Here is a 26,513-nt window from a genome sequence, read left to right as displayed (position 1 = left end):
GTGTGTGTGTGTGTGTGTGTGTGTGTGTGTTAACACTTCCATTTGCTGAAATGAAGAGAAAATGACTCAAAGTAAATCATACAGTACAGAGAAATTTGTCAGGTCCTAAGAGTAACTGGGAGAAAACAGTGAAACTTTGACTGTCTCTTTCCCATGACATCTCTGTGGATTTACGACATTGCTAACATTTCAGACAGTAAACTTGAGTTACTTTTAATGAAGCCCCATGGTGGGGAGAGAGAGGGCATTTCAGACTGGTTAACTGAATTCCTTCACTGTCTAACAATACCCAGCCTTGAGTCACTCTCACCAATTCCACGATGGCCACCTTCACCTGCTCTCAGCCGTGTTCCTCATTCCTAAAGCATCCAAACAAAATAAAGGACTGTATTTCTTAGATGTTCTCAAAATGTCCTAAGAACTCCAACCACTCCACTTAGATCCCTAGAGCACCACAATTCTGCCTGCAAGACCTTGTTAGAGGTTTAGCAAGTTCCTGTCCACTGAAGTGCTGAAAAAGAACTTGTGAACCATGGTAGCAATGCTAAGATCAGCAGGATGGAGAGGGTAAGGGTGGCTAGAAGACTGTGCAGATATACCGAGAGCACTGGCTGTAGTCTGCAAGGAATTCTGGGTATGAATTCATTAGCATATAATGTTCCATGGCCAAATGCAGTTGGACATTTGAGACTGCTAAAATGTTGGGAGTAAGGTGGGAAGGGATGGTGAGGAAGTCAGTTTCAATCACACAAAATGAGAATAAAATCTTTGCCTCATTGTTTCCAGAATTCTATATGTCTGACTTTTGGGCCCTGTGTGATAAAATGTTTTTCAGAGATCTGTGTTCTCTGTTGTAACCAGATTAGGGACATTCTCTTTGCCAGAGGGAGTTTTAGGAAAGTTGCACTATAGTCTCACAATGGTTGAGTAATTGCGGAAAAGAGGGACTGGGGTGTCCACCTTTTATATATAGGGAAAAGGAGTGTAACTTTGGCCCGCAACCTGTGGCATATTAAGGACCCTTCTTATCCTGTGCAGAGGTGTGTGCAGGGGTGGGGGGGAGGGTAGTCCAAGAAGCATTTCCATGTTCTCCTCATATCTCTTTCCTAGCAGCATCTTTTGTTCCAACCTTTCCTGCAGATACCACAGATTAAAATGTAAAATATAAATGTCTCATCTTCTGAGTTCTAGTGTGAAGAACAGAGGTTTGAGCAAGACAGGGAACATTGTCTCTCACCACAGGTCACTTTGGTCAGTGAATGTTTTGACTCCAGCTGATGAGTCTGCACTGAAACCCCCTAAAGCACATTGTTCCCATGGTACCAGAATTCTGGATTGGACTAGGACTCGCATGGGGATGTGGCTGGGCATTTGGCTTTCTTTCTAGTGATGTTATTATTTCTTCTTATGCTCAAAAATCCCTACCACTAAAATTACTAAAATATTTTACTAAAAACATTTGACTTTATAAAAATGTAATCCTTTGTGTACACACCCAAATTCAGCTATACATGTATGTGTAATTTCTGCATGTATTTACATTAAAGAATGTTCAAATTCTAAGCTGGGGATGGCTGTACATGGTTGTAATACTAGCCACTTGGGAAGCTGAGGCAGGAGAATCACAAGTTGGAGGTAAGCCTGGGCAATTTAACAAGACCCTGCTTCAAACCAAGAAATAAAAAGATGTGAGGATGTAACTTAGTGATAAACATGAGGTGGTGATTCAATCCCTGGCAGTACAGCAAAAACAACGAGAGAGGGAATTTTCAAGTATGTATATATGTTTGATATTGAGAGATAAGAAATATGATTTCTTTTATATTTAAAGGAAGAATTTAAGCTGTGTTTTGTTGATTTTTCTTTTTCTGGATAGCTCTATGCACTTGTTCTATTGAAGTTTTATGGAGAATGCATACTCTACAAACTGCATCTGTGATTTTTGCTTCTGAATGATCAAAAAAATTAATGGGTTATTTCCAAGTTAAAATATGAAGGAACTACATATTTTTTTAATTTAAAGAAATTTATGAGAAACTAGTTCGTTATCAAGGTGTTGCTGTTTGCAGTGAGTGAACTGTGCAGTGTTCTCTAGGCACCGGATCAAAGCGTACTGGAAAATAAATGCAACCCTTCCCATGAAATGTGGTCTGTGTTGGCCAACTCTAGCTTTGGAATCTTCTGGCACTAGGGTAGGAGCAGATAGTTAAAAAGTAAAGCACATATTTGGGCATGTAGGGAAGCCTGGAAAACCAAGAATAGAACACTTTTATTAGATCTGATTTTTAACATGATCAAATGAAAAGTACTGCTTGGTTAATTAAAATTAATTTGTAAAGCCTGGTGAGTAATGAGACATAAATGTGGAAGCAAGTGTTAAACCTGCTGAAAAGAAAAAAGAAATGATTCATTTCAGGGTTGGTTTACTGTGTTTCCGGGGGATCAGCAATTCACAAATGTCCAACCAAGCTTACATTTAGCTAACCTTAATAACTCTCTTTTAGCATTTATGATTTTTCTGCATTTGGGGCCTCTATGTCAGCTTAAAAAATTGGAATGTAACTGTTGATTTTTGTTCGATGTCTCTGGGAGATGCATTCTGCTATCCACACAATATTTCTCATTTCTTGTTCCTTCAGCTTTACATATGCATAAAACACACCATAGTGGAATTGCCTGTTGAATGCCAGGACATTCATTTGTACCTGGGGAAGAAGAAAAATGGGCTATTAATTTATTTGGAATGCAAATATTTGTGAAGTAATATTTAGCTACAGATTGGCTTCTGCTTGTGCAGTGCTTATTTGTATTTAGGTAGACAATGTCCAAGTTGGGCCAAATAGAGAAGAACAACCAAAACAACTTGCTGGGTGACAACCCAGTAAATTCTAAAGGGAAAGCATCATTTTGACAAATGTAGATAACAGCAGTTTAAAAAGTAAGTTTATGGACTCAACTTAACAAACTTCAAAACTCAGAACAGCACTGCTAGCACAAAGATTTCTAGGCGTATTTTGAATGTGTGTCCAACTTTGTAGTAATGTATATCTGGCTTCCAGCTAGTGGGCTTGCCTCACTTGAGTAAAGTTTTCTTCTTGGCCACAAGTTTTAAATTTTAAAAAAGCATTTAATGCTGTCTAATTTGCCTCCAAGGCAATGTCATAGGCTCCTGGAATTTAGACTGAGTGATATTATGAGCTTTTTTAGGACACTGTAGCAACTTTCCATACTGTTGAATTGTTTTATTCTACAAAAGTTAAAGGAGTAAAAGAGAATTTCAAAAAAATGTTTTAAAAACTGGTATAAAGATGGAAATAGAACGACTCCTTCATTCTTTTCCATTTTGACATTTGGGATGTAAAAAAGAAGGAGAGATACTGAGTCTTATGCAGCTCTGCAAACCTCAAGCAAAGAAGGCAGGAAGCGGAGGCTGCCTCTGTTCTCAGGAAGACACTTATCCTTCCTGCCACAAGCAGCTTCCTTAGCAGCCTCCTTTGCAGCACTGGCGCAGGGGCATGGGTATATATATCCTTGAAATCCTGGGTAATTCGGATTGTTTTTCTACGACAGAGACTAGACAGCCATTAGGAAGCGTTTCAAGGAGAGGTGCAAGAAAGTTTTACAAACTACTTTCTTTGACTACTCCAGCTCTAAAATTTGCTTCTGTTTTGATTTCTGAGACAGGGTCTAACTAAGTTACCCAGGCTGGCCCCAAATTCCTGATTTTCCTTTCTCAGCTTCCTATGTGCCGGGATTACAGGCATGTGCTGTCACTTTCAATTATACTGAGATAGGTTTCAAAGAAATATACTAGAAAAATTCTCTAGATTTGGGGGAACTTACCTATTGGGAAGGGGGAGTGAAAGCCCTTTTGTTAAATAGTATAATAACCTAGGAATTGAGCATATATGGTTTAATACTCCTTTGTCTTTTTTAGGGAAAGAGAATAATCTAGAGTCTCTGAATGGATTCTCATATGAAGAGTTCCCAAGGTTATCACTGCACCCATGTGGCTTAACCATGGACAAAACCTCCTTGAAGGAGAGACGCATTAGAAAGCGAGCTGCATAAACAGTGCAGGGCGTCAGGATGTGATGGCCTGAAAGTCCTAGCTTTGCTTCCTAGTTCATTAACTATGGAAAAGCTACATTCTTTCTAGGACTTCGTGGTGTGCACATCTGTCTGCAGATGGGACAGTTCCATGGGAAGCTATCATATGAGAGCCTCATGGCCCTGGTGCTCCAAGGAATTATTAACACTGTTGATTGACAAGCATCAATTTTCTTGATCAATTGTAAAAGAAAACCCAAGGCAACAAAAAAGTTTAAAAACCCGTGGTAAAAGTAGATGAACTAGTAGATTTCCAGTTATATCGTACCTCGTGCTCATAAAACACATCTTCCAGTGTCTTTCCCCCACTGCCACCTACAGCCTCAAATACAGGTTTGTACGCCTTAAAAATAAAGATCAGAGATTAATTTTTTTATTTCTTATAAGTGTATAGAAACATATTTTTAAAAATGTATTTATTTTAAAAAATTCTATACCAGAAGTCCTGAATTTTTTGTTGTGAGATCTTTGGTCTGCTGACAAAATACCAAAAAATTCAAATAATAAAGAGTGTGGATGAAACTGTAACTTATTGGCTTATACAGGGCTATAAGGCAAGAGTCCAAAGCCACTCTATTCTCCATATGTACTGCTAGAGCTAATTTCCACTCTCAGGTTCCGTGGGCTCAATGAATGCTTGTAGTTTGATGAGTATGGGCTCGTGGGTTCTTTGAGATTGACAACTGATAAAACCCACATAGAATTTCAAGTGTGGGAAAGGGTAGGATTGGGGGAAAAGCTCATATTTTAATATTATGCTGAAGAGTATTGGAGAGGAGCTGTTATGAGTGTTTCTATATCCTTTGCTGACTTTTATCTTTCCTGGAGGGCTTCAGAAACCCACAGGGAAAGATAAGTGCCAGTCTAGGCCTGGAAAAGTGACTTGGTGGGTGTGTATGTAATTCTACAAGTCAGAGGGACTGGAATCTGAGATGAAGTGTGTAACTGAGAGCTGAGAAGCTTTGAGCTGTCTTGCAGCAGTTGGATGCTAGAGTAGGATAGGACACAAGTAGCTTTCTGACCTTTCCTGATTTCCTCCATTGGCAAAGGGAACAGAAAATTCCACTTATATACACATTCTCCCTGTAGTCCTCATGGACGTTCTGTGCCTAGTCCAGTTTCCCTAATGGGCACTGGAAAGGACCATGGGGTCAGGCTATTTTATATAACTTTGACGTGAGCTCATATTTCCAGAATAGCACCCTGTTTCTTGGGAAACTTGCTTTATCAAACACCTTAAAAATGTGCTCAGATGACCACTCCTTGGAGATTTAAACAATACTTACTTGGCAGGGATGTTAAAAAAAAAAACACCTTTGGCTAGAAACTTGTATTCCTTTGGAAGAGAGAATTACTGGAAGAGGCACTGTTTGCTACCTTATAAGTGTTATAATTTCTTTTGATAAGTGCAAATTTATCGTGTGAATTTCTATAGCACATGTGATGAAATAGCACAAGGCACGCAGGGAAGCTGGTGTGATCACTTACTCCGTAATGATCTGCTACTGTCTTCAGCTGATCAAAGTCTTCAGCTTGGGCCAACAGGCGCAAGCCATCAGGATAGAGCCTGCCGCAGGTCGGGTAGAGGGTCTCCCGCTGCTCTTTGCTCAGTTCAGTCCCAAAGGAGTTAAGAGTGATAATGAAGGCTCGCCTGTCAGCCTCAAACTGAATTTGTAAGACATAAGATCAGTGGAATCTGATACTTTACTAAATGCTATAAACAGAATCCTAAGTGGACAAATCCATTTCTGAAGTGATTTGCTTTCCTTTCTTGATCTAAATCTAATTATAATGCAGACATGTGTTATTAATGTTCCCTTGCTCTCTTCTTGGAATGAAGCAGCTTTGCCAGAGCAGGATCACACAGCTCAGCAATGCCCTATGACTCTTGAAACCTCACCAAACTTTACTTCCCAGGCACCCTGAGCCTCTGTCACACAGGCCACTAGAATCACTAATATGTTTTCTATAAAAGTGGGAGTAATACCCACTACAGTCCATTCAGGGATGGATCAAGATAGTGTAAATAGATGTGCCTACCAGGGTACTTGGACCAAACAATGGTCATCCAACAGATTAATAATATATATATATATATACAAAAAAACTATTTCAGAGATTAAAAGTAAGCACATTTTTATATACACAAATTCTTAGTTGTATTTACTTTTTACATGTAAATTTAGTAATACTGAAGATCTACAGAGCAATTCTTTATATATATGTATATAAATTGATTGAATTTATATATATTCAATATATATGATTGAACATATATGTATATATATATATGATTGAATATATATATGATTGAATCCAAACCCTTTGCAATTAGCTACATGCTCAGGCCTTTATATCTATTTTTGTTGAGTCAGGGTCTTGCTAAGTTGCTAGATTGCTTAGGCTGGACACCTGAGCACCCATCCTGAGGCCAGGCCGCTCTGTTTTATCTAATGACACAGTCATTCTTGAAATTTTTTCCTTTACTCTCCTCTCCATATTTCATTCTCTTGGTTCTCCCTCTACCTACTCCTACCATTTTATCTCAGTCTGTCCTCCATAGGCTCCTCTTCTGCCTACTCTGAATGTTTGTCAAGCTGCTCTTGAGCTCAGAAATTCTACTCTAGGTACCCAATCTGTGCCTGAGTTTTTACAAGGAATCACGTCACCACATCTCTCTTATTCATTGTTTTTGAATAGTTGGTTCCTGACACAGTAGAATATATATTCTGAGGATTGAACACAGGGCCTCTCACTGAGCTACATGCCCAGCCCTTTTAAAAATTTTGTTTTTAAATTATGAGACAGGGAAAGAAGTTATGAGAAACAGTCTCACTAAGTCACTAAATTTCCCACAGTGGGCTTGAACTTGTGATCTGCCTGCCTCAGTCTCCAGAATGCTAGGATTACAGGTATGTACCTCCATTCCTAGCTGTGAGATACAATAATATCTTAACTATTCATTCAACTCAATTGAATAGCTTGTGATTTTGCTACTTTTCAATTCTGCAAAATTGAAAATATTCACTATAATGTTGCTGCTTGAAGTGTTTCATGGTTCAGTGCTTTGACACTACCAGGAAGTTCATCAGAATCACAGTCTCAGGACACAACCCCGACCTACTAAACCAGAATCTGAATTTTAACACAATTCCAAAGTTCTTTACATGCACATGAAAGTTGAAAAGAATTGCTCTGTGCTATCCTTTAATCATTACTTTTGACTATTAACCAATAACAAAACCAGACTTGCAGCAGATTTTACTGGAACTCTTTTGTTAGAACAGGTGTTTCCTATCAGAAGGATTGTGAGTTAGTCTCGTCTGATCCTTTTGATTGCTCTCATGGAAATTATGGGTGGGCCAGAAGAAGGGAGTGGCCTTATTTGGAAGCAAAGGCAGCTGCCTCTGGCCACTGAATATAAGCAGTCCTGTCAGTAATTTTAGATCTTACAGGGATAGGAGAAGTAATACAAGAGGGAGATTTCATGGCAATAAGAAACCTTAAAATAAAAATTAGGACAGGAGCAGCAACAATGAAGGTAATTGTCCCAGATGTTCTTTCATGTGCTCTCTAGTTCTAAGACGTTAGAATTTTCAGGAAAGAAATAGGGCAGGGTGTGCAGCACTGCAGACACTGCAACATAGCAGAGCATGTGTGCAGTGCGTGCCACGGAGAAGCCCGCCTGAGCATATGGCATTTTGGAAGAGTAGTTGAAACTCCAATGCTGGGCAAGAAGAGGCAGCAGTGAATGGACATGTAGCTGGGTCAACAGCAGGAAGGGCTGTCCTGTGCCCTTTAAGAAGAGAGGGCTTGGGGCTGGGGATTTAGCTCAGCGGCAAAGCGCCTGCCTGGCAAGCGCAAGGTTGTGAGTTCGGTTCCCGGTACCAGAGAAAAACCAAAAACCAAAAAAACAAAAACAAACAAACAAAAAAAAAAACCAAGAAGAGAGGGCTTGCACTGACAAGCCAGTCCTCTGGACACTCCACACCCTGCAAGTCCTTGTTCTCATCGCCACGTCTCCCCTAAGCTTGCCATGCATGTGCTCCACCTCATGACTCACAGGTTGAAATCCTATGTGGGTTTGAGGGTCCCAACAAACGCTATCTTCACAAGAAGGCCTTTATTTCTTCCATGATTAGAAATGCCTTTGAATCCCTATTATACTTTCATTTCCCTTATGACTGTGTGTATAGCTATCTTATTTTACTAGTTCTTGTGTGTGTGTATGTGTGTGTGTATGTGTGTGTGTTTGTGTGTGTATCCTGAGTGAAAAAAAGCTATAATTTTGAAACTGTACGCAGTCTGCTTTTGGATTATCCCTAAGTAGAGTGAGACTCAGCATCTGACCAGAGGAGAGTACGAGGGGCAGCGTGCGTTGATTCTACCTGTTGCCTTTGCAGAGAACTGGATTGCTGTGTGGTACAGGGTATACTGCACACCCCGCGTCTTTCTTTCACTCTTTTTTAGAAATACGCATGACAAATCACAGCTTATTGTTGTAAGAAGAAATAACACTGTTGATTTATTCAAAATCATTATCAGTTGTACATCATAGTTTTGCACGGATGGGGTCAAACATTGTTTGAGGAGGAGAGGTGCTGGTGGGGCACAGGGCAGAGGTGTCAGGGGTGATGGAAAAGTGAAGTGAACCGGAGTTAAGCTCAGCCGCAGGAGCATATGTGCGGTGCCATAAACCAGAAGCACTCCGCAGTGGAGCAGGGTACACTGCAGTGCATTTGCCTTGATCACAAGTTACCCTCTTTTATATGAAGTTACAATCTTGTAATTAAGTTGAATTTTCACAAGCAAGCCTATATTAACTTTTTCTTCCACTGTATTAAGTATTCTGAAGACTCCTCTCAAATGAGATTCAATGATCACATGTGTGTGAAACTTCCTGTTCTATAGCTGCACAAATCAAAAGAGGGTAATTTTATTACCTTATATATATATACATGTATATACATAAAACTGAAAAATCTCCTCTGATCATATTATTAGCAAAGTTATAATGGAATGGTATGAGTAGCTGCTATTCTATGTAAATGTATGAAGATAATTGAATGCATTTTCATTTTTAATGCAGTTTGAAAAAGTCTATTCTAATCTGATAGGAAAAATAACATTGGGCATATATTAGTTTGATTAATTTCTTCCAGTGACGTGAATTTTCCTACTGCTATTTTTTACCCTACTGAGGGTAAAAAGGAAATAATTTTTACCCATTTTTGGTTTTCATGGGCCAAAAAATGGGATCTTTCTTATAAATTAGCACTTACTTTTTATGCAAAAGAACTATGAATGGTGATTTTTTTTTTTCTAGTACTGGGAACTGAATCCAGGGAACACTGAGCTACATCTGTATATCCTCAGCCCTTGGTTTGATTTTTAATTTTGAAACATTGCCCATGCTGGCCTTGAACTTGCAGTCCTCTTGCCTTAATCTCTTGAGTAGCTAGGACTGCAGGCTCCTGCACTCTGTAGGAATGGTGAATTTACTACAGATCCAAATGAACGTATTGAATGAGCATATAGGAGCTGGAGCCAGACTGCCTGGGTTCAAATCCTGACATTACCACTTTCTAACAGTACGACACCAGGCAGGTTACTAACCTTCTCCATGACTCAGTTGGTCCTTCTAAAAATATATATAATAAAATACCTACCTTGTTGTATAGTTTTAAAGTCCAAGTGATTCCATGTATATAAAGCACTCCAGATGGACTCTAGCCCACAGTGTTAATAATGCTAGCTATGAATAGTCCCACTTATATGCTTTGTAAGATCATGAGTTTTAGCATAACTTTGATTTCACGTATTTCTAGGTATAGAATAAGTGAACCACCTTTAAATCACAGGAACTATGTCAAGTAGAAACTGTTGTTTTGAATCATAGATAATATGGCTTCTTCTACTGTGGCTAGTCATTCAATGTATGGAACTATAGAGGACAGTGTAATGAGGTCATTGGTCTGCTCATGTCACAGGACCATCATCCTGAAAGAGAGCAGCTCACTTGCTGACATTACACATGCCACAAAAATGTTATGTGTTTATTCAGGGCCTAACTTCTGTGTGATGGAGATAAAACAAAAAGTATTTTTGGAGTTCTCCAGTGATAAGATGTTTACTTCAAGGACTGTTTGGCTTTTTAAAGAATTTTAACAAGGGGAAACCAAAGTAGTTTTAACTGTAAAATTTAAATGATCAGATATTTGAGAACTAATTCAGTCATATGCAGTATCAGAACATTAGGTTAAAATAAATACAAATGATGTTACTAGTTGTGCTTTTTCTTTCTTTTTTGCCCAATGGGTAATGCTTAGTAGATTTTTGTTGAAATTGTAAGACTTTGAGCTATTGGACTATCTACCACTGTACCAGATAATCAGGTAATTTAAAATATTCCTTAGATAAAACAGTTTTGGAGAGCAAAATAGGGGCTTAGAAAAATACAAAGCAGTATTTCTTGTATTATTCAAGTGGCTTAGGAAACTAATGAGAAATATGTATGTAAAATACTGGTGCAAACTGCTCAGGATTCCTCACACACTGTCCAGATTTCCACCGCAACCTCCCTTACGTTTGCGGATCAACCATTTGGAAGGACCTCTGAGCATCGATAGACTCTATAGTGATAAAGAGCAATTTAAAAGGCCATAGGGGTTGGGTTGTGGATGTAGCTCAATGGTAGAGCACTTGTCTGATCTGCTCAAGATCCTGGGTTCTACCCCAGCAACATACACGTGCACACACCCCCGCCACACACACACACACAATCAGCTATACAGGTAGACATCAATAGTGGCACATGCCATAATTAAATGAGTTTTCCAACTATTAATCACTAAACTAGAGCCTTCTTCACGAAACTGGAATGCTCGAGCACGGCCTGGGTCATCTTCATTTTAGGACTTGTTTTGTACCAGGAATGCTGTCCCTGTGAATGGAGCCACAGTGTACTTTGCTGCCAAGCTGTAAAAGTTTCTAGCTGCTCCGTGTTCTTCCATTGGAAGGGATTTGAGTAATTAGTGTAAGAGTACCTATAATTTACCAATTGTTCACAGTATACTAAAATTTAAATCATTCTAATATACACTCTATATACTACATCAAAATGAATCATGATCAAACCTTTGTATTTTTCTTTCCTAATTATAAAATAATTCCTCTATGTAGAAAATGTGGAAAACAGTACCTTTTTTTTGCAGAGCTGAGGTCAAACCCATGGCCTTAGCATGCTAAGCAAAGGCTCTACTACAGAGCTGTATTCCCAGGCCTCAAAAAAAAGCTATTCTTCACTGAAGATGTCAAATGATACACATACTGAAATGTACTGCTTATTTTATTTCTATATAATTTCTACAATAAAGAAATATAGGGGCTGGGGATTTAGCTCAGCGGCAAAAGCGCCTGCCTGGCAAGCACAAGGTCGAGAGTTCGGTTCCCGGTACCAGAGAAAAAAACCAAAAAAAAAAAAAAAAGAAATATAAGATCAAAACAAGGAAAAGTATATTAGCACATTATTTGGTATAAAAAATTGAAAGACTCTTTCTTACCTCAAGAATGGGACACATAACTTCTGCTGTGATATCACCATGATTCTTACAGAATTTATAGAATGACTCAAGGTAAGACTTAAAAAAGAAGAAAGAACAATAAAATGAGCATATTTTCCTTTTGGAAATTTCTAGGTCAGCTTTTCATGGCTTATTAAATTCTTTAATGGAAACTGAATTATTTCTCCCACAGAGAGATACTTTATAATAAATTTTGTAGACACTTTCACATTGCAGCATGTTGCGCAGACCAAAAAAGAACTCTATAAGAGAACAAAACTGCACTTATCATAGCTTCTAATTACTGAAGCATCTTTTTCACACGGTTCTTGGATTATTTCACATGGTTAATTCTGACTATTCCAACAAGAGTGCCAAGTTCTTTTCTGAGCTCAGTCAATGATTTTAGCGGTCTTGTGCTGATATTTAATCTCTCAGAGACATTTTAGGGATGGCTTTGAGGGTCAAAATGTATTGGAAGACAGAGTCTAGGCTGTCGTATCAGACTGCCTGTGTTTGAATCCCAACTGTGATACTTACTACCCAGTGGACTTCTGCCAAGGAATCCTTACCACTCCATGTATCAGTTTTTCTCACCTGAGGAATGGGTATGGCATAAATCTCATCATTTTGCTAGTAGATTAATGGAATTAAGGCCTATACATTGCCCAGAAGACTGCCTTCTGTTAGTTGTATCTTAGATGCCACCTCAAAGCCCATTTGTCTCTTTCTAAAAAGAATTGACTGTAATTCAGTTGTCTTTGGCAGCACCACGTATTTCACTGTATCATGCTATGTACATATACATCACATATAATATATGTGGCATATTACTATATATTCATCCGCTTTGTGAGAGTGTCCAAAGATGCTATGGTTATATGAGTGAAAATGGGCAGATTTTGCTCAATGTAGAATACACAGGGCTACTCTAATAGTGGCAGCCCCGTCCAGACAGTCACGTTATGCAATGTGGTGCATACAATATAGTATCCACCAGTTGATTATTCTAATATACTGCACACACTAGTTTAGAATTCTGTGGACAGATTGACTGTGAGATATGGGAACTCCATAATAGGACCAGGGGCTGAGTTGATCACTATAAAAGAAGACAACACGCTTGGTGGTTGTTTTAAGTAGGGTCGTATGGGTCACCCTACTCATTTATCTGGCCACTACCATTCAATCAACACTTTTTATGCTCTGAATGCTGTGCAAGGAGCTAAGAATACAGAAAAGTATGTTATTTCTTCTCAAAACTGTTGTAGTTGGGGAAGTGGATATGCATGTGTGTAACTAAAAGACAGGCCAAACAACAAACTGTGTTCTGAATCTGTAAGCTTCCTAGTTGCAGAGGTTGGCTAATGGACAAAGAAACTTTGCTTGTAAAGATTCTAGTTATGATACATCATGTAATCAAGAAAAACGTAGTGTCTGGGAAAACTATTACCTTATATAGTTTATTGCGCAGTAATTCAACATTCAGTTCGTCTAGAGTGTTTTCAGACATACAGTCTTGAAAGAATGGAGCTAAAAGCAAAAATTATCAAACAAAGTAAATGAATCAAAAGCAAGGTTATAAACTACAGAGCATGTTTCCTGGACTTACCACCCTCTGCTGACTTCTAATGAGAACACTGTGGAGTTGCAATTCACAGACCTGATACGACTAACAGCAGTCAGGATGACAGGAATTATTCCTTATTAAGCATTCACCATGTGTGAGCTCTGAACACTGTTTGCTATACTGAGCACATTTCTACTCCTTTAGTCTTCACAACATGTTGGAACTATTCACTTAACTATTAGTTTTTGAAATCTCTCCTTAGTCCCCAGTAAATGTTACCTACTAGTAACTTGTGCCATTAGTAACCTAATTTATACTAGGCACTGAGTTGTATTAAGGCTATGTTTTATTTAGTTTTCAAAATCTTTCTATGATCAGATATGACTGTTTTTAAAATGAGGAAACTTGGGTGAACTGAATTACTCCAGGTCACCTTGTTGGGACAAGGTCGAAGCTGTCTGATTCTAGGCTTTCCACGAGGCTGTGCTGCCTCAGCCTCAGACACCAGTGGATGACACAAATATTATTTTTGTCTTTTGAAAATTTCTGTTTTAAACTGCTACTACTTTGGCTGGGATGGCAGTGGTAGAGTATGTTCTTATCATATATGTGGTCCTGGATTTAATCCTCAGGACTCCCCCTAAATTAAATCAAAAGGCAAATATTTTGACAAATGATCAATTGTGGATCACTACTACCCTGATTTTCTGACAATAATAGATAAATAAATGCCTATAACATTATCCCTTTAGCATTTTGAATAATTCCATTCTCATCAGGATCAAATTATAATGAAACTGGCATTCATGTCATCACTTCAGATTATTTGACAGAGGATCTCAGAAAAATGACATTTCCAAGCTTCCTAAAACAAAAGTCTCCCTAGCTTGACTTTATTAAGACCTTAGCTTAAAATGAAGCATGAGGAATTAATCGTATAAAACTCAGCTAGAAGATGAATGTTTTCAACAATGATATGTTCTGTCATTTACATGCTGTGGCCTGGTAGAAAGTACAAGGATTTGAAGGATGGGCAGTGAGCTCCAGCTCCTTCTCTGCAACAAGATTTCACATGTGACTTGGAGCAGGTTACTTCACTTTTTTTATCTGAAAATGAGGGAGCCCAAATAGATGATTCTTTAGTGTCCCTTGTACACCTATGAATCAGCACAGTATGAAGCTGTATACATGGAACAGTTGTGAACCACAAGTACCTTTTCTCATGACTGTGATAACAAACACAGGCAGTTGTGTACTTATGATTTCATACCTAATGGGGTTTCAACCAGAACTGCGTTGAAGAGATCTGAAGTGGTCTCTGCAATGTTGACTGCTTCCATTTCTGTGAAACTGCCCAATGGATGGCACTTTGCCAGAATTTCTTTCACAGATTTTTTTTGCAATGCACCATTCATCAGTAGAATCACATTGTCTATCATGTAACTGCACCTGGTTTAGAAGGAGATTAGATTATTAGCAAAACAATCACAGGAACACAAGAAATATCACACAAGTAAGAAATAACAGTTCAGGCACACTACTCCTTTGTTAAAAAAATAAGAGCATCTTTCAGTTTTGGCTCTGAAATTTGGGAGCTGTGGATGGGAAAAAATATCCCAGAATATGATCTAGTTTGAAAATCACATTCAACCAAGTAAAGTCAAATGAAACTGTGGTTGGTGGGAAAATGCAGAAGATGTTCCCTGTACAGCAATCATCAAATGTGATGAGTGTTAAATTATTTGGTTTATCAGAATGAATTATAGTCTTGAAAAGTTGTGAAACAGGGCATCTAACTCTGCTTTATATACTGAGTATCTGAATCTACTATGCAGCCTATCCTTCTCCTACAAGACCAATAGTGAATATTCTAGCCTACCCACCCCCAAGCTCCCTGGAGTACACAAGTTCTGCTGGGAATTACATATTTTTATGTAATTTCTTTACTTGGCATAAGTTCTGCCTGAAATACTCTGTGTGTGTATGCTTGTTCAGCCATGCTTCCAGCATCTAGGATGTTCTAAGAAATGACCAGAAAAAGGAGAGTTCCTTCCTTCACAGAGAATGCAGTTCAAGGGAGGGACTGGACAGACAATCATGTACAACAAGCTACCCATGATATGTGCTAGGCAAAAGAAATTTTAGGGAAGCGTGAGGATTTGTTGCTGGGCCTAAGCCAGAGTTCCCAGGGAAATGACAACCTACCTAAAGTTTGAAGAATGAGTAGAAGCTGTCCAGACACAAGGGGCCAAGAACTGGGGAAAGAGTGTTTTGCAGAGGAAGGGAAAGCATTTGAAAAGTCCTGGAGGGATAGCAGGAGGATATTCTGCTGCTCCTTTTTCCAGGATAGAGCACGTGAGGTTGGGCTAACACTGAGCACGCTGGGTCTTTCATGAAGACCAGATGAGAAATTTAGATGCAAAAGGCAACGGAGGAGGATACTGAATGCTTTTAAACTGATGGGAGTAACAGTATAAAGTATTAAAACACGAGAAGAGGTAAAGTAACACAGATGTAGTGCTTTACAAAAGTTCTTTGATGTCAGTAAGAACCCTGTAAGGCAGATTTTATTATTATCTCCACTTTAAGATAAAGAACTCAAGGCCCAGAGAGATGCAAATGTAGCCCATGGAAATTCAGAGCTGTCAGGTATGACAGCTGAGAATCAAACCCAACTGAACCCTCCTCTGGAATCCTACTCTAAACTCTCCTATCCTTTGGCTATCAAAGTGGATGCTTTGGTTTCTAGGTTGGACAGTTAGTTTGAGGGCTCTTGACTGAGATGAAGGTGGGCAGGAAGAGAGGATGCTAAGAGGCCTGAGAAGTCTGTGTCCTGAAGACAGGCACAGGTCAGAGGCATTCAGAGGGCAAGAAGGGGTATTTCAAAGGTGGAAGCTGAAGTCTTGGGAATAATTAGTATCACATCCTAGAGGTCACATAAATATTCTTTCCTGAAAACTTTGGAGAAGCCTAGAACTTTAAAAAGTGCTTTATTAGAACATGTTTGTGGTACATAATGTTCACATTCCTTGTGTGGAGTTGGTTTCTTTTTCTTTTCTTTTTGGTACCAGGATTCGAACTCAGGACCTTGTGTTGCCACGCAGGTGCTGCACTGTTGAGCTATATTCTCGGCCTTGTGTGGAGTTGATATATGTACATAATGAATCTTAATTCCTTTTTTCATCCCCTTTCTCTTCCCTCCATCTCTTGATCCACTTTCCATTTGAGAAAGTTCTTTCTCCCTGTTTCTGCTATCTTTTATTTTGCTTTTTATTTATAATGTGGGTTCCTCATATAAGAGAAATCATACCATATTTAAGCTGTGTGTCTGATTTACTCCATTTAACATTATGGTCAGGAAGTGCATCCATTTTCCTACAAATGGCTCAAGTTTATCTCGTTTGTGGCAGAGTAGTACTTCATGGTGTGTAAATTCCACAATTTCTTTATCTACTCATCTGTTGATGGACATATGGGCTGCTTCTAAGACTTAGCTGTTATGGCTGTGCTGCTGTAAACATGAGTGTGCATGTATCGCTGTACTATGATATTTTTAACTCTTTGGAAAGATACCTAGAAAAGCAATAGCTGGATCAAAGAGAATTTCTAGTTTTAGTGTTCTGAGGAATCTCCATACTGATCTCCATAGTGTTTCTATTAGTTTACATTCCAATCAACAGTGTAGAAGGGTTCCATTTCACCTGCAGCTTCCTCCAGCATTTTAGGACCCTGAAGAAAATTTAGAGGAATAACAAGATGGGAATTCAGGCAGTGAATTCTAGAAATTTCTAGAGAGTTCTAGGAAGAAGTGGTAGAATGTCAAGGGTCATGAGTACATCAAGGTAAATGCTAATGGAAATATTCATAGGCTATAGCAACAAAAATGTCATCAGAGAATACAGTGAAAACACACTCAGTGTCGTGTTTGTGGGGGAGGGAGAAAGAAGGCAGAATTCTAACACTGTGTTTAAAATGGATAGGATATAAGGAGGCCAAAGGAAGTTCATGTCACAATTTGCTCTTCAAGTGAGTGGAAAATAGCAATGTGGAGATACAGGGCTAAGGGGAGCTTTTGTTTTTGACTTTTAGTATTTGTTTGAAGTGGATGAGAAATGCTTGAGTGTTGAGGGGTAAAGGCAGTAGAGAGGATGAGGCTCTGGATTGGGACAGGGAGGGGACAGCCCACTAATGAACTGAGGTTCTCTAGGTTTGATAGGAGTAGGAGGCAGAACCAGTGCCACAAGACAGCTAAAAAATAATGGCACTGAATTAAAACCAACCTGGACACCAAGAATTGTCATTGGAGTCGGCCATATGGGTTTACAGTCTCGTACTAGAATTAATTTTTGGGTAGAAAAGCGAGGCTTCTTCACTGTAGAACTTCTACAGTTTATCCCAATGAAAATTCTAACTAAAGAAGTTTTTGAAGCAGGCAATTATCCTTTTATAAAAAGCACATGACTGTAAAGTTTCTTCACCTCCCCAACAGCAGTACCAAATTTAGACATTATGGAATTTCAGAATCCTTTTTATCTCTTGAAAATGATATTAAAATGGAAGTGCTTATTTAACTGTCCCTTTATGGCTCAAAAGCAATTACCTGAGCAGGGAATTGCCTGTACTTAATAATCCTTAGCTGGCTCTAGATATTTAACGGTTTCTCACAGCATCTCTGTAATGTAAAAGCATATGAGCTGCTAACATTTCCAATCCATGGAGGAGGAATAGATCAGCACTGAGGGGCAACCAATGTCAGGGCTGTAAGTAGGGTTTTACACACACAGATAGCAGGCAAACTTATGCCCACAGTGTGTGTATGTGTGTGCAGAGTGGTACCTCAGCTCATGAGCTCTATTCTTTCCACGATTCTTGTCACAAGCCAAGTTGGACAAGAACCGAATCATATTCAATGGTTAGGTTCAGTGTGACCTTATGGGGACATTTGATTTGGTCCTTGTCCGGTTTGGTTTGTGAGCAGGATCCTAGAGAGAACTGAGTTCTTGAACTAAAGTACCAATGTATTCAGTATGCTTATTTATTTATTAATAGGCTAGGCCCCATACTGCAAATAGCAAGAGCTTTTTATAGATTGGGTTCAGTTTTATCTCATTATTTGATTGACCTCATTTCTAAAATGGGACAATAACACCAGTTCTGAGGGAGTGATTTAGGAAGTGGAGGGAGAAGTAGAGTGTGGCTCATGCTGGGGGCCGGGGTGTCTGCTTCCTACCTCCCTTTGCCCCTCACAAAAACGCACCAGGTATATGATTACCCTGGGTTGTTGGCGTAGGGAGATAACATGCTCATAATATCTTTACTTTCTCCAGCTTGTAATCTTTATAGACTTCCAGGGCCGTATATATGATGGTGAGGAATGAAATGATTGCCAATGTCATCTGGGTAATGTATGAGCTTCATGACACCTGGTTATTCACCTTGCTCAGACTCCTTATGTTTTAGAGAATTGTGTCCACAGGTATTGGCAGAGCCAGGATCAGTGCATATTTGGTCTGGTTAATTCTTCTCTTAGCCACAGTCTTATAGGTATCCTTATTTCCAGCTCTTTCTGGATAATTTATTCTGTAACTCTGACATGGGCACCCGTGAAAATCATGAAGTCATTTAAAACTGTGATAGAATTAATTACTTAATTCCAGAGTTTTAGGTTGTAAAAATGCAGTTTCAAAATACCTAGTGTTTTTGAGGGTTTTTTTTATGATGTGGGAGGCATTGCACGTGTATTTTCACTGAACCTGCAGGCAGTTCAAGGCCACAGGGGCATTATTATGAGCATTTTACAGATAAGAGGAGGGAGGCATGGAGGTAAGCAACACTTTGCCTCTGATCACACTGCTGTAACCTGCTGATAACTTGCTGCCACTAATGTCTACCTGCCTGTCTCTTAAACCTCACTCTGAGGTGTCTTCCGCTTCTGCAGAGTGTGTAAGGAGCCGAGGTAGCACTAAGGCTAGGGCTAAGTGTCAAATGATCCTTTTCCCAAGGCCAAAACTCAGGCTCCCTTAATACGGTTCAGACGTAAGAGCCCAAGCCAGACAATATTTTAACATTTCCTTCTGGTCTTTCTTGCTTGCTAACTTTTTAGAGGACAGTATATTTTCTGTATGATATTGACCAAATTCTATGTAGCCATAATTTGCTGAATTAAAGGAATTTCTGAATTAAAGGAATTTCTTCACTGGATTAAACAATAGTGCTTTAATGTCATTAGCAATAGCTAAGAAGTGATGGTCATTCACTAAGCAATCTGGTGTGACAGAAAGAGACACAGACTTTCTAAAATACAGTTCAGTGAAATCTCCACGGTGCCATGGCGCAGGAACACTTTCAGTAGTTTGTGGATTGTCTAGTGTCTTAAAGTTTCCGATACTAGGGGCTGTGCATCACAGAACGGTTTAGAGAGAAAGGTGGGAAGGGAAAATTGGGAATGGGGAGGGAACCCAGCATGATGCCCCGACTGCAAGTGGTCTTAGGTGGTATTAGAACGTATGCATATAGGCATTCAAAATAGGGAACGCGGTCAACTTGCAAGTATTCCTATCTCTGGAACCTTTAGAAAGCCATCCTCCATACCTGCGGAGACACAGCACAGTTGGGAGATTGTTACCCTAGATGGTATTCAAAATTATTTGCTAGGATGACTTTTAATTTCTTTTTAAATTTTTGTGTACATTTTAAAATACAATATTATAATATTGTATTTTGTATTACATATTATATATTGTATTACGTATAATACATAATTAAATATGTTTACTTGGCTTGGGTATATAATCAGAGGATGATGGTCACTGACCTAAAGAAACTGAAAATATTGGCTGCCACACAATATATAAGTTAAATTTAGAAAAAAGAAGAAATAGGATTCTCCTCTGTGCAAGTGGAGTAGATACACAAATTATTTCGAATTCTTCTGCTGGGAAGATCCGTTCCTTCTCCCTTACTTGTTACCGGTGTGAGTTAAGAAGGAGGCAGAGAAGTATTGGACTTAGCAACTAGCCTGACTTGATGGCATGGTGAGGCAGGAAACAAGGCTGAAGTGGATGAGTGAACAAGTGAGGAAACAGAGGGGAACAGATTATTCTTTTAAAGACACTGGGCCTCATGGGATGAGAAGGGGCAAACTTCACAGGGTCACCGTGCAAATTAAATCAAATCAAGCATAAGAAAGCAGCTTGGAAACCATCAAGAGGTTGTTACAGTAGAAGGAGCTCAGGCTTGAAACAGACAAACCTCATTCTAAGCTCAGTTCTGCCGCATAAAACCAGTTTAGCAAGCATTCCATGTCCTCAGTTTAAAACAGAAATGTTTATTCAATTTTGAGTGGTTGATCAGACACGGTAATACAAACAAAAACACTAGCTGAAAGCCTTGTATAAAGAAGGCAGGCCACATAGAGTAAGAAGAAAGTGTTTTCTTATAAACTAGTTTTTGCATGGATAGGATCAGCCCATCCATATAATCTTTAATGTAAAAAATTTTCAGTAATTTTATACTCTTTTATTGAGTCTGAGATATCTATATCTCTGTAGTTTTATATTTAGTTCTAGCTAAAATAATCCTGCCTAAATTTATCTATTGCTCTTAGACAAAAAAGAGATTATCAAGCCAGTGTGGTAAAGAAGCAAGAAGCTATGTAGTATAGCCATATAGAAGACTTGACAATTCATAAGTCCACGAATGACGTTGCTTCTTGGAAGATTACCCCTCCATGTTTAATTTATACCTGTTTGGAAAACCTGTTATCATACTATTCTGTATCTTTGAACTCTCAAATGTTTCTGCATGGTCATTGTTTTATATGATGTTTTCTTTAAGATATGTGAGCTTCAAAAAGTTCAGTATTATTTATGTCATTGGGATGTGCTTATTAATTTTGTATCGGTGCTTGCTAACTGGTTGTCCTAAATGATATGAAAAATCCATGTTCCTTTGTTAAAAGGAAGCACTTCCAGATGAACTTATCCTTTGTTCTTGACTGAATAGTAAATAACTTGATGATTACAGTAGATTCACTGTCTGGTATCATCAGAACTAAGATTTTGCTTAATTGGGAGGGTTGCATCCTTATATCAGGCTATGTGTTCATTCTCTTCTACCTGAGGGTCCAGGTCTTCATCCTTTTATCTGCAAAGTATAATGCATTATATTCTCAGTGACAACAGTTGTGTTCTAGGTGACCAGGGCCTAAGTGATATGTTGATTTGTATATATGGAAAACACAAAATTGGAACATAAATTACGTTTTCTGGGGTAAATTGTTCATGAAAGGATAGGGAAACTGAGGTATTTGTTCCTTTTTGAAGAGGGATCAAACCAACGCCTCACACATGGTAAGCAAGTGTTCTACTGCTGAGCCACATCCTCAGTCCCAGGTGTAGATTTGTAAGAGTTCATTCCTCAATGAAAATTCTCAGTGAAAGGTGCTGATTCAACCTTAATAGGTCAGCTGGTTACTTATTGTGACACGGATAATTAAGACCATGTTGGACATATTTCACATTATATTACTTTTCAAATGAAATGTTTTCTTGATTGCACTGGTAAACATTTATTATGCTGTAGATTTGCTCAATCGCTGACCACATCTGCTTATGTGGGGAATCCCTACCATTTTGCACGATTCACGAAATAAACTGAGGAGATTTAAAATATCCCCCCACACATTCTTCTACCTTTTATATTTCAGTAACATTTCTTATTTCTTTAAGGCTGCTCTTTCTTCAACTAAAGGGAATGGAAATTAATTTTAAAAAGCAATTCATTTTGCTGTCATATTATTTTTCTTTCTAGTAAAGTATAATACTGGAAAATTATTCAGAAGTCAGCATAATCTATAATAGCATATTTCAGAAAGAATGCTGATCACTATGCATTTCCCAGATACTTAGTGCTTCTAGACTCTTTAAATGTTTGTATTTAAGGTTCTATACCATCCTGGCCTAACACATCTGTCTGGATTAAGATGATCTCAAACTTATTTGTCCTTTTCTACACTGGTGCCTTTGTTCCTCCAGATACATGAAGCTGCTAAAGTTGAAATCTCCCCTACCCTTTAAGGCTATATTCAAATAACACATTTTTTCTTAAGGTCTTTAACGTATATCCAGTGAGAAGTGGTACTTTTGCCTCTCTCTAAATTTCTGTGTATTTATTTTTATCCTGAGGTAAACTTAATTTTCAAAATACACTGGCAGGAACAGTGAGGAATAATTATGATGAATGTGATGGTTATGATGAACATGAGAAATAGTTAATGCATTCATTCATGAATATTTAACACATATTTAGTATGACACAAGATTTGGATTCCAGTACTGACTGCCATTCTATGGTGTGTGCTTCGGTAAGTCATTTCAGATGTTTACTTCACATAGTTTTTTTGCAGTTAATTTTTAGCCACCTTTATAAATTCTAGTGTTTGTGGACACAGGGAGTTTTATTGAGTACTTTGATTGTGGCCTCACAGCAGCCTGAATTTTATCTTGCACAGAACAAGGACAGAATTATAATTTTTTCATTTGATAAACAAAATTTTCTCCATGTTCACACAAGTATGGTACCTCACTGGGAACAAAGAAGTAAAGGAAATAACTGGCTACCTGATGCCTTATGCTGAGGCTGCCTACTTCTTACATATTTGGTAATTTTCCATCCAGTTCAATTGTTATAAAATTAGATTGCTCCAATGTTTCCCCTCTGCTAGCCATGTATGGAATATTCTGGTGGACATCAATGGATCGGTTTACCACGCTGTGTCTGTCAGAACGTGCAAGAACAGTGGTGTGCACGTCTTATCTTCAATAGACTCAAAGTATCAGTCAGGACAGGTTTTAGAGAATCTCATTTTTTTTTTTTTGATAAATAGAACAAAGAAAGAAAACCTCAGCTGAGAAGAGAGAACCAAGACCTTCAAACATTACTGATGGATTAGAGAGCCGTCTGCTAATATCTCTCAGAATCTAAAACTTACATATCTTTTGACAAAGCAATTTCACTTTTGAGAATCCATCCTAAAGCAATTCTGAGCCAGATGTGGTGGTGCACACCTGTAATCCCAGCTATTCAGGAGGCTGAGGACCATAAGTTCAAGCCCAGCTTGGGCAACTTAGGGAGACCTGGTCTCAAAATAAAAAATAAACAAGGTTGGAGTTATAGCTCCGTGGTAGAGTGTCCCTGGCTGGAGCATTAAGCAAAGAAATGAAACAACCTAGATAAACAAGAGGGGAAAGATTAATAAATTATTATATACCAACACAATGGGAAACACTATATTCATTACATAAGGCAGATCTATATGTAGCTATGTGGAAAATTTCTAATAGATAATATTAAAAGGACAAATCCTATTATTCTAAAATCAACTATGTATATTTATATTTGTGCTTACGTATAGGTATATCTATATCTCTCTATGTATCTATCTATCTATCTATCTCTATAAATGTTTTGCTAGAAAATATTTGGAAGGGCATACACGAAATTAGGAGTATTGACCACTGGGCTTTGCAATATGGTTATTTCACTTGTTTCCTTATTTTAAAAAAAACCAACAGTATTAATGCCACCCATGGGGTTGTGAGAATTAAATGTATCTAATACATGTAAAGTGAGTATAAATGTACTGGCTTATACTGAGAATAAATTTTGATTAAAAACATTTTTAAACACCCATGTGCTTCTTTTCAAATTAAAAATAAGTGAGAAAAAATACATATCCGGATGAGTACCAGGGTAGATTGCAGTCTCCATCCTGAAAATGAAGGCTAGGGGACAGACTCAAATGCCTTTCGAATTAAGCAAAGAAGGGAAAAAATACTACTTTGGAAAACAGGTTACTGAGATCAGTCATGCCCCCTGGTGGTTGATTGATGTCTTCTCCAGGAAATTGAGTTCAAAGGAAACAATAGATCCATCTTGCCGGTAATGGGCAACCCTCTCAAAGAGAGGTTGCAGCCACGGTACCCTAAACCCTTTCACATCTGTTACCGTAAAATACTTAACCTTCAGCCACTAATTTTTCTGACGTACTGTGATATCGGCAACCCAAGAGCAGTGCTCGTTCAACCTGTGCTGTCTCTGCTGGATTTGCCTCAATCTTGCCAGAGGCGCAGCCCCATGCTTTCGCCTGAGCATCCGCATCACCTCTTTTATGCAAACTGTTCCTAACTCTCGCAGGTGAGCGTTATACTTGAAGACACAAAGTTGGCTACGTATTTTGAACACACTACCTCTATGTGGCTATATTCAGATACACAATCTACAGATATGCGTTCAATTCGTCAGTTTCGTGGGTGTACATTCTAGGCACTCACACAGGACTCCATGTTTGATTGAATTATTTGCTTTTGTTCTCTTAAAATTTTTAAATATTTCTAAACAAAAGGCTGTGTATCTTCATATGCAGTTGGCCTCACAAAATAGATAGCTGGTCCTCTTTTTAAACTACCTCACAACTCCAGTTTATATCATTACATTTCTCCACTAGAAATGAGAAACCTGAGACTTTGCGTGATTACAGGACTGTTTTCAAAGTCCCACAGCTGGAGAACTGTTGATCCAAGTTAGAGTCTCCTTATGGTGTGAGAGTTTCTCATCTGCCTGAAGTTCACCTGGGAGCCTTTTAAAATGCAGATGCACGGACCACATGCCACAATCTAATAAGTCATGACTTGGGGAAGCATAGTTTTGAAATCTGCACCTTGAATTATTTTTCCACTGGTTAGAGAACAGTCTAGACTCAGTTCATCTCTAATTATAGAACCCAGCATGAGCCTTCAACCATACAAGTCACCTCATAAACGCTATGCTGCTTAAATGAGTATCATTCAGTTACACAGACCAAGTTTTGCTTCTGCAAAACAGCACCAATGTTTTATAATACTTGGAGTGTTTAAGGGTTTCAAATGCTGAAGGTCTTACCAGCAACTGCATTTGAGACAGTTTTGTCCAATACTTGGTCCATGGAATGTCCTGTGGAATCAGGACATGAAACCTTTCAGGCAGTGCAGTCTGTGACTTCAGAAGAATTTTTCTAACCAGAGACTTAAAATCTCAAATAACAGTGTCAGTTAATGAACCTCTTATTATTCTTGGGAATTTATTGAAATCAGAACTTAACAAGTTAAATACTGTGCAGTGTTTGTGGTAAGGAAGACACAAAACTCAACACTTCTAAAATGTTCATGACCAGATGGAAGACTATACAGTCATGTAAAAATATGAGACAAATTTTTGACATGGGAAAATGGTGAAAATATATATAGAAAACTAGGATTCAAAATTAAACTGACACTGATTTAAATTCTTTAAAAATGTGTGAGAAAAGAGAAATATATGTTGAATGATGGTGAGATGAAGGATAATTTATTTATGTAATTGTGTCTAACACTGGGATTCCCATTCCTTTTGATTAGGAATAAAAATTAAATCTTTTGTCATTCCTTAAAAATGGCCCTTCCTGTTACTTAGATTTCTCAGGGATTGTTTTTTTTTCTCTCACTTGTCATAAATTAAAATACTAAATTTTGTCAAGTCTATCTTCCAAATATATCTGTCTCCTCCTTCCTATCTCTGTTGTTGAGATCTCCAGGCCAAACTTTTACAACAGCTTCTTCTGTGGTTTCTCTGCTTCGAGTCCCATCCCCCTACCTTAGGTGCTCTACTCACGAGCTACAGAGTTTGGGCACTTTACCATTAAATAAGCACCAGGAAAACACATAAGTAGCAAATGTCCCTATTGACTAAGCAGTATGTGGACAATAATCTTCAGACCAGGTGCTCTCCCACCGGCTACCTGAGAAACTCATTAGTATGCAGAGATCGATGTGCCTCTTGGCTTTGGAGCCAGACGTGGTGAAAGTGTCCAATCAGCCTATCTTGGGGTCTCCCCGTAGGAAAATTCTCCTCATCCTGTAGCGTGGGAGCCACTCAGTGCAGAGGACAGACTGCAGCAGAGGAGAAGCGTGCGAAGATAGCGCCTTTCGGACGGCCTTTCTCTCTTCACTTTCACTTTGCTTAGAGACAGTCAAGGCCCTGCGGCTGACCAGGCTCTTTGCTCTCTCATCTCAGCTATGGCTCCCCTGCTCATTTCTGTGTTCTAGCCACATCTGATTTGAGCTGTTATCGCCAAACCCCAGATCCTTCCACACCTCAGTTAATCGTTCAATCAAAGCCTATTTATTTATTTATTTATTTAGCACTGGGGACTGAACCCAGGGCAAGTGCCCACTGAGATCAGTATTGGCTCAGAT

The 26,513-nt window shown here is 38.6% G+C and overlaps 1 protein-coding gene across 4 annotated transcripts in view; it reads right to left on the bottom strand.

The window, feature by feature from the left end:
• Positions 1–2,235: 2,235 nt before the first annotated feature.
• The window catches only part of Atp6v0d2 (ATPase, H+ transporting, lysosomal 38kDa, V0 subunit d2), a 54,387-nt gene continuing 30,109 nt past the window's right edge, over positions 2,236–26,513 (bottom strand). For 3 of the 4 annotated variants that reach the window (XM_013512851.1, XM_013512849.1, XM_013512852.1), the window contains 6 exons: positions 14,513–14,691; positions 13,126–13,205; positions 11,673–11,750; positions 5,599–5,775; positions 4,379–4,453; positions 2,236–2,705 (listed from right to left, as the gene is read on the bottom strand). In XM_013512851.1, the coding sequence (XP_013368305.1) occupies positions 2,544–2,705; positions 4,379–4,453; positions 5,599–5,775; positions 11,673–11,750; positions 13,126–13,205; positions 14,513–14,691 (751 nt within the window). In that variant the 3' untranslated portion in view covers positions 2,236–2,543. The remainder of the gene's footprint in view (positions 2,706–4,378; positions 4,454–5,598; positions 5,776–11,672; positions 11,751–13,125; positions 13,206–14,512; positions 14,692–26,513) is intronic. The other variant, XM_013512850.1, reaches the window with a different exon arrangement.

Source organism: Chinchilla lanigera, unplaced genomic scaffold (genome assembly GCF_000276665.1).
Source record: "Chinchilla lanigera isolate Chin_1 unplaced genomic scaffold, ChiLan1.0 scaffold00016, whole genome shotgun sequence".
Classification (NCBI taxonomy): domain Eukaryota; kingdom Metazoa; phylum Chordata; class Mammalia; order Rodentia; family Chinchillidae; genus Chinchilla; species Chinchilla lanigera.
The sequence above is the reverse complement of the archived record's forward strand: the minus strand, read 5'-3'. Positions and strand labels throughout refer to the sequence as shown.